At 38.8% G+C, this 13,659-nt stretch overlaps 4 protein-coding genes across 9 annotated transcripts in view; 1 reads left to right on the top strand and 3 right to left on the bottom strand.

Annotated features, from left to right (window-relative positions):
* arhgap39 (Rho GTPase activating protein 39) overlaps window positions 1-13,659 on the bottom strand; it is a 297,088-nt gene that overhangs the window by 907 nt on the left and 282,522 nt on the right. The window lies entirely within an intron of this gene.
* pycr3 (pyrroline-5-carboxylate reductase 3) overlaps window positions 1-13,659 on the bottom strand; it is a 547,472-nt gene that overhangs the window by 441,498 nt on the left and 92,315 nt on the right. The gene's annotated exons all lie outside the window — the stretch shown is intronic.
* Window positions 1-13,659, bottom strand: part of si:ch211-221n20.8 — a 142,370-nt gene that overhangs the window by 91,883 nt on the left and 36,828 nt on the right. The gene's annotated exons all lie outside the window — the stretch shown is intronic.
* On the top strand, window positions 1,676-5,153 carry si:ch211-221n20.1. 2 transcript variants are annotated; one of them, XM_073933821.1, is made up of 4 exons: window positions 1,676-1,895; window positions 3,518-3,581; window positions 3,855-4,001; window positions 4,198-5,153. In XM_073933821.1, exons 2-4 carry the CDS (start codon window positions 3,539-3,541, stop codon window positions 5,118-5,120), a joined length of 1,113 nt encoding a protein of 370 aa, XP_073789922.1. In that variant the 5' UTR covers window positions 1,676-1,895; window positions 3,518-3,538; the 3' UTR covers window positions 5,121-5,153. The 2 variants fall into 2 exon arrangements, with proteins under 2 accessions (XP_073789922.1, XP_021324392.1); XM_021468717.2 differs by lacking the exon at window positions 3,518-3,581.

Genomic DNA, 13,659 nt, shown 5'->3' with positions numbered 1-13,659 from the left:
TAAATATGTAAACTAAAATTCTGTTTAACGTAAAGACATTATAGTTCATATTTCACAGGCATGTCAAATGGTATTGTTTTGAAAACTGTTTATTTTATTAGTTGGCAACTCACTATAGCCAAAAATGATTCTCAAACTTTTTATATGTCATAAAAAAAAACAACAACGAAATATTCACATTAACTGAACATGATAGCTCTTCTAAATAAGGCACTGGTAGATGAAAAGTTGAACCTGGATAATTGTAACATTTGTTGTTTCTGCAGTCTTGTATTTATGGAAAACTGCTAAATATTTCCATTGCGTCTGGTTACTGTGTTGTCTGACAAAGGCAAACAATCTTCCTTTCGTGCCGCTTCCTCTCCAAATAACTTTGACGATGTCTTTGGTAGCTGGTAATAGCAATGCTTCGCCAACTGTGTGCGGCTTCTTAGCACGCGGGATGTGGAGTGATGCCAAATATGAGGCTTTTAAACACCTCTCAGGGACTGATGCTTGCTGCTAAAAAAATACTAGCCTGCCGGGTCAAACACAACTCCTGATGTTTTAATAGTCGATTTTTCTGCCTCATTGGGATGTTTCTGCTGTAGATGGCGCTTGAGCTTGGATGGTTTCATGCATTCGTTGGAGACAATCTCTTGAGAAAGAACACACTGGGGTCTATCTACTCCCTGCTTTAACATGCAGGTAAAACCAAACGCAATGTAAGATTCATCATGCTTTCTGGTTTCCTCAACGCTCGCCAAGTCAGATTTGCATGATTTGCAAATCTTTCCATCATCTGTCCTGCACTTACAGCCGCTAACTGCTCCATTCAACTGTATGCAAAATCTTAAAGAGCGCAAAGGATTTTGGGATAAACACATTACAGTTAAGTATCCACTTATATAAACCATAAAACTATATACAGATTAATAGTCTATAGTCATTAATAATTTTAGGATTGGAAAAAAAAATATCTCGTAAATAATTTTTAGTTTCTGCCAAGTTTTTCGCGGACCCCCTAGCGCTCTCTTGCGGCCCACAAGGGATTAGGGCATAGGGATGAGCCCTTCCCAATTGAACACAGTGAATGAAACCAAACATTCTTGCTGTAAGGATCATGGCCCGAAATGCCCATCAGTTTATTCTTCAAAATCATTCTCCACACCACCACCAATGTGCAGCATCCACTATCCTAAAAAATGAATGCATCAAAGCCAATGTTGTTATTATCGTTCACATGTCCAAGACTGTGATAAAAGAAAATAAATAAAGCCCACAATTACTCTCTATACTGAAAATACGTCATTTTGTGTGTGTTTGTCACCAAATCAGTGACATCATGTATGAATTGGCAATTAAAGAGTTAAAATCCTGTATTTTTCTAAACAATTTAGTCGTTTTGATCAGAACTGAGGTTGATCAACAGATTTATGCAATATATATATATATATATATATATATATATATTTATTAATCTAATGACTTTTTACAGCAGATATATTCAGTGGATGTTTTCGTCCATAACAAAAGGCTAGTTAGATTGAACAGTGCCCGTTTGTAGTATTTGTAGTTTAACACTTTCTACCTGTGTTTGAAGTTGTAACAGCACAAGCAGCGTACACGTCAGTCCCTCCCCCGCATGACGTCACAGTTTCGAACGCTAATTAGAACACACTCTTGAACGCGCGTCAGTTTGATTTGGTGTTCAGTGGTGTAGATGGTGTTTGACAGTCAGCGAACAGTCATGCGTTTTCAGTCAAAAATACAGCGTTTACAGCACGATATTGATTACAATATTCTGGAGAGAATGATTACACGAGATTCACCAGAGTTCAGGAGCCGCGGTCGCGCTGGAGGAGCGTCCGAACAGAGAGCTTCATCTGCGGCCGTCGTGGAGAACCAGACAGCAGGTAAGAGCACAGCAGCACACCGGTGGAAATATACTGTATTATTTTATATATATATATAGTACATTTACTATAGGACATGAAGTAGACTTCCTGATGTAAATACTGCAGTGTTTTTGATATTTACTACAGTGATGTGGTAAATCTATTCTGTTATACACTTACTGTGGTAAAGTAGATAATATACTGTATGAACTACAAGACAAATTACGACAGAAATCTCAAATGTCAACATCAATGATGTTTATGTATATAAAATGATATAATATCATTATCCTAATTCATATTTTCACTACATGTGAAGCACAATCATACAAATACACAGTTTTAATTCATTATGTGATCATATTTTACTCATTATTATATGTTTGAGAGTGTAGAAGGCTAAAATAAACAATAATAAAATATAAAACTTCATATTATGAAATATAAGTTGTATATTGAACAGCTCTACAGTATATATTATCTCAGTAATTGTTCTTGTTATACTGTATGTGTGATAACTTTTACATTTTTGGTGTGGCTACAGTAAGGAGATACGGCTGTTGAGGGTGTTTTAGCCTTCATAATCTTTAATAAATGGAATGTTTTGGTGTATTTGATATTTCAGTGTGAATGCAGTCAGAATCAGTGTGTGTTAAAAAGATGAATGACTGTAAACAATTTAACTCTGTCATAATTCACACTGAAACACGGCTCTTTTAAAATATCATGAGTTATTCACATTTATCAGTTCACTGCCGTTCTTTAGTATCGAATCACAATCAGTTTTATTGCTAATACACAGGAATTTGTTATGGCTGCAGAAGCTTACAGTGTACGTAAATTGACATCACAAAATAAATATGAAAAAAAGACGATAAACATTAAACAGAGATGCAGTTAGTCCAAAAGATCTGAATGTTGAGTTGTATGTACAGATTTGTTATAAATATACAGGTTATAAGGTGCTGTGTACAAATGCGTATGAGAAAGTGTTGCATTGTATATTGTTATAAGTATAGTATGTAAGTGTAAATACTACAAACTAAATACTAGAGTAAATGCTGTAATATAATACAGTCTACTAGTTTACTGTAGCAATTTGTAAAATATACTACAGTAATAATTACTACAGTTTATTATTTGTATTATTTCCTGATTTGTAAGTCGCTTTGGATAAAAGCGTCGGCTAAATGACTAAATGTAAATTATGCTGAAGATGTTTATTAATAGTACTATTATTATTGTACTGTAAAGCTGGTCTTATTGGCCACTAGGGGTGCTACAATACTGACTTAAATGATTTGGTTTGGTTTTAGGTCATGGATTCAGTTCGGTTTTTGATATGTTCAGTAAAAAAAAAATATATATATATATATATATATATATATATAAAATAAAAAAATGACAAGTAAAATAAAATACTAAATGAATACAATAAAGCAAAGATGATACTAAAATTAGCATAGGCTCATTCTGAAGACGTAGCTCTATATACATTACTGATAAATAATGTATCCAGAAGTACGTGTGGCTGCATTTTGTCTCTGAAAATAACGCTATGGTATGACGCCGTTCCTTTACGCGTCTACAAGCTGACCGCTTACCTCCGTGTGGACGGCTTTACCACTTTATGTCGGCAGACTTGTGATGCAGGGACCACGATGACGCGGTTCGAGTCCGGTGAAGAACGGTTCCAGAAAGCAGGTAATGTCTAACCCTACTCCAACTGTAAACCCAACCGTCACAGTAATGTAAAAACAGATCTGGATCTGGAGTCTTCAATATAAGTATAGCTGATTAACCATGTGGATGGATGATATAATCCTTCTGAGCCTACCAGTCAGCACAGAAGGCCACTATGATAACGCTCATTAAATGAAGTGATAACATTCAAAGTGGGTGGTGATGTGCAGCCGCTGGTTGTTGTGCTACTGACCCGTTATCTGTACTTTCTAAATGTTTTTTCATTTTCTTTAGAGATGCAAAGACGAGGACGGAGGAAGACGGGCGTTCTTTCATTCTTCCGGAAAATGGGAAAAGCTATCCATAAGCTTTGCTGTATGGATGCAGCAGCAACATCTATAGTGGACCACACTGACCCATCTGGTAGCGCTCGTGCTGTCGGTAAGCAGCGAAACAGAAGGATTAGGAAAGACATGAGTTGTGGTTTTAGCTGATTATAGTAATTGAAGTGAAACACAGATTAAAATATTGTAGAATTGTTTATTATCCTGCTTATTACATGGCTATAGGCATGTGCTATTAGTTGAATTGGTTGTTATCGGGGAATAACACCATGTAATGTTTTCTCTCTCTTCAGCCTCAGAATCGAGAGAACGGACTAGAAAGATCTACCTCAAGAAAGATTGCAGCAAAGTCATCTTGAGAATCGTCAAGGGCACCCCAGGGTCCCCGGATCCGTGTGGGGTCTGTGTTGTCTCCATTGACGTGGACCAACCTGGGATCTCCAGTGTGTCTGTTGACCCGGGACCTAATGGATTCTACTCGGATTCTTTTAGTCCGGGTCCACCTGGAGTCCTCCGCTTGTCCCTCGTCCTATGTCCATCTGGGGTGTTCAGTGTGTCTCTTAATGCTCGTCCATCTCGAGGCTGCAGGGTGTCTGTTGATCCCGGTTCGTCTGGGTTCTTCAGTGTGTCCTCTTATCCGGGTGCGTCTCGGGACTTCAGTGTATCTGGTAACCCGGATGCCTCTGGAGGCTGCAGGCTGTCTGTGGATAGGGGTCTGTTTGGGGGCTGCGCAGTGTCTGCTGCTCCGGGTCCGTCTGATTGCAGCATGTCAGCTGCTCCGGGTCCGTCTGATTGCGGCATGTCTGCTGCTCCGGGTCCGCCTGATTGCAGCATGGCTGCTGATCCGGGTCCGTCTGATTGCAGCATGGCTGCTGATCTGGGACCGTCTGATTGCGGCATGTCAGCTCCTCCGGGTCCGTCTGATTGCAGCATGGCTGCTGCTCCGGGTCCGTCTGATTGCAGCATGGCTGCTGATCTGGGACCGTCTGATTGCGGCATGTCAGCTGCTCCGGGTCCGTCTGGTTGCACCACGTCTGCTGTTCCGGGTCCGGCTCCTCACTGGTGGATCAGCAGTTCCAGCCCGCCAAGCAACAGAACCAATCAGATGGCGGTGATCCAGTATTCAGAAGGCTTCATAACGCCGGCAGACCTGACTCTCTATGTGTTGTGTGTTCTTGTAATACTTTTATTGCATGTAGTGTTTGTCTGCATCTGAACTGTAATAAATTGTGTTTGAATACACTTGAAACTGTGGTACAAAGCTCTTTTATTATGTTTGTTGATGTTTTATTTGTATTTTTATGTGTTTTGTGCACCAGACATGCGTAATTCTCCTAATACTTTTTAAAATATATTGTATTTATTCAGCCTCATCACATAGTGGCAAGCTTAGTGCAGCGTCACACATCTTAAAGCATAAAAAACAAGGAAAATATTAGAGATAATATGAACACAGACATAAAATAAGGAAATAATCATGTAGAAATATTAATAAAAACATATTAATGATTATTAATTTTATGACTTATTATGACATATCTATCTATCTATCTATCTATCTATCTATCTATCTATCTATCTATCTATCTATCTATCTATCTATCTATCTATCTATCTATCTATCTGCCATTATACTGTCTATCCAGCTTTTCATCCATCCATCTGTTTATCCATTCATCCATGACTCTTATCATTCTATTATTCTATTTTTATGTCCACATATATACCACAAAAATAATAATAAATATACAAATTATTAAAATATTATTATTATATAAACATACAGTCATGAGTAAAATGTCATAATGCAATAATTATCTTTCTAAATTTAGATAATATTTATTGACAGTTGTCTAAAGAGCTCACTATCAACTCACAACAGCAGATTTGATTATAATAATCCCATAATCATTAGTACTGCTAACTTATTGCACTTAAAATACCTGCTGTATGATTAACATGTTAATGGCAGGAGAGAACAAGCACATTTATTAGGCTTATACTATTACAAATCAATTAATAAATCAATAAAGAATACCCAGTTATACTGACACACCAGTCACAGATCCCAGATCGAGGACTAGTCAAGCAGATTATATGGATAAACCGGTGATGTGAAGTGCCATCAGCTTTCTTCAGGTCTCTAATTTCAGCTTTCAGTGGATTTTTCACATATTTCTGAAAGTCATTTCTCTTATATTTTGATTAGGAACCTGTCCAGATGATCCAGATCTGGATTGTTGTGCTGTACATTTGTTTGGTGCTGGTTTGATTGAATAGGTAGCTTAATTTCTTTCAGTCTTTAAGTTATAAATATGACACTGTTGCTTCATTCTGTTGAAAAACATGAACAAAACACACACTTTCACATTCAGTACGTCACGAAGACTGTGAAAAACACTGCAGAGGCTGTACGTTTGGTCTGTAATCAGCAAATTAAGAGGTACTGCTAAGAGTAAACGATTGTCTGTATATTTATTGAACACTATTCTGCATTGTAAGAAAACACTCCAGGATTGCATTTCATTTCTGTAAAGATTTCCTTTTTCATCTCTGCATCATCGACATGTACTCATCATCATATACTCGCATACTATGATGTCAGCTTGTAACTCACTGTCATGCATTTAATGGTTTCCCCCATTAAAATGTGTGTTAACTGTGTGTTGTGTGCTCTGGACATGCGTAAATACTTTTTAAAATATATTGTATTTATTCAGCCTCATCACATAGTGTCAAGCTTAGTGCAGCGTCACACATCTTAAAGTAGGGCTGGGCGATTTGGCAAAAAAAATAAAATCTAGGTTTTTTATAAAGTTTGACCGATTCACGATTTCGATTTTTTTTTTTTGTTACTCGTCTTCTCAAAACATTACAACAACATGACTGAAGTAACATTCTCTATAAAAGTAACTTGAAAAACCATCTGGTTAAGGAACATTGTAGTTTTAATGTCACACAAAAATCGGTCAAGGTGTAAATAAATGTAAAACAAATTCACAAGTTAAATAGCGTTGCTGAAGATTTGAATAAGAAATATTTGTGTAAATATTCCCGTTGCAGGAATACAGAGGTACTGTTTGCAAGTTTTGCTGAGCCAAGGAAAGATTGGCTGTCAGCTCGGCTTTGACTTTGTCTTCTGATTGAATGTCAGGTTGTAATGATGCTGCCTTTTTCTTAAAAAGATACAGTGGAAGAAAAGGACTGAACATGGAAACTGTAAAGCCTAATTTAACCCAATGTGTGAAGTTGTGGACGTATAGCAGGAGCAAATACAAGCACCAGATGTGTGTCTATTATATAATAATAATATATAAAATTATTTTTCTTTTTCCCCCTATTAAATACCGATCATTTGATGCGCTTTGCTCCACTCTCTGTATCATGCTGCCTGATCTGTCTGGTTTTCAGCTAGATCCGCTAAATGACGTCATGGGGGCGGGTACTTTCACTTTCACTGCTACAGTCCCTCACCTCTGCTCGTGTTCAAACCAAAAGATCGGCGCGGTTTTTCACATGGCAGGCTTTTACGTCCTTCATACATCTTGAGATTGAGTTTATCGACTTGATGAGGGAATATGTCTTGACAATCCACACAGACGTGACTCAGACTAATGCAACAAGTAAAATCCTACATGACTTTACGCTTTAACAGGCAGTCAAGCAGGTCGCACACCAGGGGCCTCATGTATCAACGAAGCGTACGCACAAAAACTTTGCGTTCGCCAGGTTTCACGCTCAGAATCGCTCACGTTTAGATTTAATAACGATGAACTGAACGTGGGAATGTGCGCAGCTCCACGCCAGCTTCATGCCTGGCGTACGCACATTTTTTGTGCGTGTCTGTTTTATTTCCATTGGCGACTCCTAGAGGCAGTTGTGTTAAATTGCTCTCTACAAAGTGTCTTTGAGCTGTGCAATGGCAGCTGTATGAGACGGGTTCATCTAGCAGGTATATAAGGTTTCCATACCATACAGTTGACCAGCCAAACATTAAAGCACAATTTGCAGCGGTCGCCTGTTTTCCCAATGTAATCTGAACGATCTACTGCACACACATTGCTATAAAGACACCATCTGAAGATGAATTTGCATGCGTGAATCAGAAACATTTCCATTCAATAAATGTGCCAATAAAATATGATGCACAGAGTTATTAATCATTCCTACTTGTCTTTCTTGTGATAAATAGTAGGCAAAATCTGATATGTAGCGGGGGGGTGGGGGGGGATGAGTTCATCAGATGCTGGATTCGAACCGAGTTCATGCTCGAACGTGTCAAAACATGTTGATATGCGTTTTACGAGCTGCGCCACTAAACTGTTTAAGGTACAACACATTTTACCCCTATAAATCACACTCTTTCTTTTTTAATTCACTCAGTGCGATGTTCAGATTTAACTGTGTTAACCGCATCAGCTAAACTCTCCCACTCTATTTTTTTCTTTTGTTATTAATTCCGGAGGACAAACTTGCAAATAACACAGTTTTTCTCCGGTCTACCTCCGAAAGCAGCACGTTCAGATCACATTCTGTTCAGAGTTTCTCTTCTTGCTTTTGCCGTTGCTTTTTCGTTTGGTTTTGCCAAAGTAGAGTCATTAGCATATTCATACGGGGGAGGAGGCAGGGAGGGGTTTTGCGCTCGTGCATGTTGCGCTCAGTTTCACGTTCATTCGGATGTACAAAAGAATATGTGTGAGATTCGGCGTACGCAGTGTTTCATACATCTGAATTTTTTTCTGCGTGCGCACATTTACAGGTTTGTGCGTACGCAATGTTTTAGTATGATTTCCACGCAAGTCTTCGTACATGAGGCCCCAGAAGCGCCGCGACACGACCCGCACATGACAGTTTAAAGTATCACACACCAAACGTGCACATTCGCATGATATTTAACATGAAACTAATCAGATGACGCTCTGTGACGTGGCTGAAAAATGTACTGCGTTGTGAATCGTGGCTGGGCGGCGCCGGTGTGTGTATAGAACCTGTTTAAAATTCTTAAACCATGGCGCTGCGTGGTGCTGCGGAGCGCGTGGCCGAGAGGCGCTTCTGGTGTGCTTATTGCTTCATACAGAAAGTGAACTAAAGCACATTGGTGCCATTATAATGTATTAAATGTATATATTTTTTAAAAAAATCGCGATTCTCGATTTCATATAAAATTAAATCGTCGTCAAAACGTAAATTCGATTTAATCGAAAAAAATCAGAAAAAAAATCGCCCAGCCCTATCGTAAAGCATACAAAACAAGGAAAATATTAGAGATAATATGAACACAGACATGAAATAAGGAAATAATCATTTAGAAACATCAATAAAAACATATTATGACTTATTATGCCACTTTATACAAGATGTAAAATACGTCTCTGATGTCTCGAGAGCAGGGGTTTTCAAGCTTTTTAATCTCAGGGACCCTCAAATATGATGATTCCTTGCAGGGGAACCTTTTGCCTAAAGTTTAAAGGCACTTATGTATTTTAAGTATAAATACGTAAACTAAAATTCTGTGTAACGTAAAGACATTATTGTTCATATTTCACAGGCATGTCAAATGGTATTGTTTTGAAAACTGTTTATTTTATTAGTTGGCAACTCACTATAGCCAAAAATGATTCTCAAAATTTTTATATTTCATAACAACAACAACAACAAAGACGAATGTTCACAGTAACTGAACATGATAGCTTTTCTAACTAAGGCACTGGTGGATGAAAAGTTTTTTTCCCTGTCTTGTATTTATGGAAAATTGCGAAGTGAAGTTTAATTTTAAACTAATTTCGAGAAGAGCATGTGCTCATGATTGACCCAGGATCCTCCAATCAGAGGATCCCAAGTCACTATATATATCCTCATTTCCTTTCTACAGCTATCTTCGTCTGGAAGAAACCCCCCTCCTCCCACCTTTATCCAGAATGGGCGGCACGGTGGCTCAGTGACTAGCACTGTTGTCTCACAGCAAGAATACCAATGGCGTTGTCTCCTCGCTGGGCCATCGGGTATTTCTGTGTGGAGTTTGCATGTTCTCCCTGTGTCCGAGTGGGTTTCTCCCGGGTTCCCTGGTTTTCTCCCACCATCCAAATGTGCTCTATATTATAGACAAATAAGCCTAAATCTTTTTTCTAATGTCTTACTCTCAGGAAGATCGCCTTGGCCTCAGCAGCGGGGGAGTTTAAGATCGACCTAAGCTCAATCTCCCCTCACCCTGCGAAAGGGGGGAGCTCTGGGCTTGAGGATCTCTTGAGCTCAGGGCTCTCTCCCGGGACAGCACGCCAAACAAGCTACATATAAATCATGAGCTAGGTGTGAACTCTTGAAATATTTCCATTGCGTCTGGTTACTGTGTGGTCTGACAAAGGCAAACAATCTTCCTTTCGTGCCGCTTCCTCTCCAAATAACTTTGACGATGTCTTTGGTAGCTGGTAATAGCAATGCTTCGCCAACTGTGTGTGGCTTCTTAGCACGCGCGATGTGGAGTGATGCCAAATATGAGGCTTTTAAACACCTCTCAGGGACAGATGCTTGCTGCTAAAAAAAATACTAGCCTGCCGGGTCAAACACAACTCCTGATGTTTTAATAGTCGATTTTTCTGCCTCATTGGGATGTTTCTGCTGTAGATGGCGCTTGAGCTTGGATGGTTTCATGCATTCGTTGGAGACAATCTCTTGAGAAAGAACACACTGGGGTCTATCTACTCCCTGCTTTAACATGCAGGTAAAACCAAACGCAATGTAAGATTCATCATGCTTTCTGGTTTCCTCAACGCTCGCCAAGTCAGATTTGCATGATTTGCAAATCTTTCCATCATCTGTCCTGCACTTACAGCCGCTAACTGCTCCATTCAACTGTATGCAAAATCTTAAAGAGCGCAAAGGATTTTGGGATAAACACATTACAGTTAAGTATCCACTGATATAAACCATAAAACTATATATAGATTAATAGTCTATAGTCATTAATAATTTTAGGATTGGGAGTATCCAAATGCGATGATGGCGGAGTAAGAAGTCGCACGTTTCTGCTCTGAATATTACTTTCAATCACTTTGACTAATCTGAGTTCTCTACGCGTTTTAAGCGTATCTGATATTTTACATAAGATTAACAAGACATCGTGACAGCGTTTATAACCTAATATGCCGAGAGGTAATGCAAAAAAGAACACTGGAATAACTGAGGAGGATAACGTGCAAGCGTCGGGTATGGCGGCTTCGACACAGGGAGACGACATCCGCGAGCTTCTCGGGGGCATCAGATCAGAGGTCGCAGCGCTCAGAGTGGAGATTCTTTCCGAGCTAAAAACCTCCATTTCAGCTGTGAAAGCATCGCTGCAAACCCAGGGGGAAAAATTGAAAGATGTCGAGGAATCATTAACCAACGTGGATGGCCATGTCACTTCTTTGGAAACTGCATGCGCAGCTCTGACCAAAGACAACGAACGAATGAAAATGAAACTCGACGACTTAGAAAATCGCTCAAGAAGGAACAACGTGAGAATAATTGGCATTCCTGAGCACACTGAGGGCGCGCATCCAACCGCATTTACTGAAGAACTTCTACTTAAAGTATTCGGGAAGGAGAGTTTTCCCAAGCCCCCGGTGGTGGATAGAGCACATCGCTCCCTGGCTCCCGTACCAAAATCAAACCAACCCCCGAGACCCTTTATTGTTCGAATTCACCACTTCCAGACGAGGGAACTGATTCTTAGACTCGCACGGGAAAAGGGACAGCTTCTCTACAAGGGCTTTCGGATTCAGTTTTATCCAGACGTGAGCGCGGAGGTGGCTAAGAAGAGAGCAGCGTTCAACCCGATCAAAGCACGGCTGAGAGAGGCCGGTATAGAATTCGGTCTTCTCTTCCCTGCACGTTTACGAGTCACCCATAATGGTCAGAAACATTTTTTTGATTCTCCTCAGCAAGCTACTGATTTCGTTCAGGAGGTTTTGCCACCCGCGATAAGCAAGCAGCTGTAAATGTCTCATAGTAGACTGCTTCGTAACTGCTTGCTTCTAAACGTATTCTCGATTACATAATCACTTAAGCGATTAAACGGACAATTTAAAAACTGATTCACCTGTTAATCTAGTTCATAATCGTTGTTTGAAAGTGTTCATATTAAGATAAAACGGTGCTCTTGGTAACGTTAATATTTCAATTTTTTATTTTTTTTTGACGAGAATTCAATAGCTGTATTACTATTTTTTTATTTGATTTGTTTATTTATTTATTTTTTTACATTACAGAGTAGAAATGATAACTGGTAAGTGATGGTACACTGTAAACCAGTAGACGTTTGGTTTCTTATAGTTATGTTGGGTTTAATTTTGGAGGTGGGTGGGTTTTTTGTGTGGCTTTTTTTGTTAATTAGCTCTCAGTTAGAATCCCTTCATGTCAGCAAATGCTTAAGTTATATGTTGCCAATGCTTATAGTCATGTATAGTCTCTCTTTCTCTATTTTGATTCGCTTACTAGTTGTTTTCCTGTAGAAAATGTCCAAGCATCAAGTAAGTGAGATCAATTTTGTGACTTGGAATGTGAAAGGCATTAATAACGTGATTAAGAGGAATAAGGTTATGTCACATTTACATTTCCTAAAGACAGGAATAGCTTTTCTGCAAGAAACACACATGTTGAATACAGATGTGGTGAAACTTAAAAGATCTTGGGGTGGGCAGGTTTATCATTCCTCCTTTAATGCTAAAAGCAGAGGTACTGCTAAACTTATTAGAAAAGATGTTCCATTTGTCAATGATAATGTCATTAGTGACATTAATGGTAGAAATATCATTGTGCCAGGCCATCTGTTTGATAAACAAGTAATACTGATCAACATCTACGCCCCAAACTTTGATGATTGTTCTTTCTTCAGCAAAGTTTTTAGCACAGTTCCATCAGTTGACAATCATGCTTTGATTATAGGCGGTGACTATAATTGTGTTTTGGATACGTCGTTAGACAGATCCTCAAGCAGAGTCATACCACCTGCTAAATCTGCTATACTTATACAAGATTTTTGTAAACAGTATGGGCTAGTTGATCCATGGAGATTTTATTTCCCCTCCTCTAAAGCATTCTCATTCTTTTCTCCAGTACATCATACCTACAGCCGTATTGATTTCTTTTTGATCGATAAAGCCCTAATATCTCTTATTTCATCAATCAAATATCATAACATTGTAATATCAGATCATGCTCCTTTCTCGTTTAAACTTAGCTTTCCTAATTATCATTCAGGTGTCAGGCACTGGAGGTTAAACTCTCTATTATTGTCAGATGAAAAATTTGTTACATTTTTATCAAAAGAAATAATCTTCTTTTTTGAGACAAATGATACACCAGAAAACTCAAGAGCCACATTATGGGAGGCTCTTAAAGCTGTTATACGTGGAAAGATTATTTCCTTCTCCTCCTACACCAAGAGAAAAGAGACTGCCAAACTTAGAGAAATTTCAGATGAGATAAACAAATTAGATGAACAATATGCTGTAAAACAATGTCCTAAATTATACAAGGAAAGACTGCGCCTTCAGACAGAGTTAAACTTTTGACAACTACTCAAGAAGAGAAAAGGCTATTGAAGACCCGCCACAAATATTACGAATTTGGTGATAAAGCCAGTAAATTATTAGCCTACCAAGCCCGCCAATGCGATGTTTCCAAAATGATCAGTCAAATCCAATCCATTTCTGGTTCTGTATTACACACTCCCCATGATATAAACAATAGATTTTTTCAATATTACTCCTCTTTAT

The sequence above is a fragment of the Danio rerio genome, chromosome 20 (genome assembly GCF_049306965.1).
Source record: "Danio rerio strain Tuebingen ecotype United States chromosome 20, GRCz12tu, whole genome shotgun sequence".
NCBI lineage: Eukaryota > Metazoa > Chordata > Actinopteri > Cypriniformes > Danionidae > Danio > Danio rerio.
This window is presented reverse-complemented; position numbering and strand designations above follow the sequence as displayed.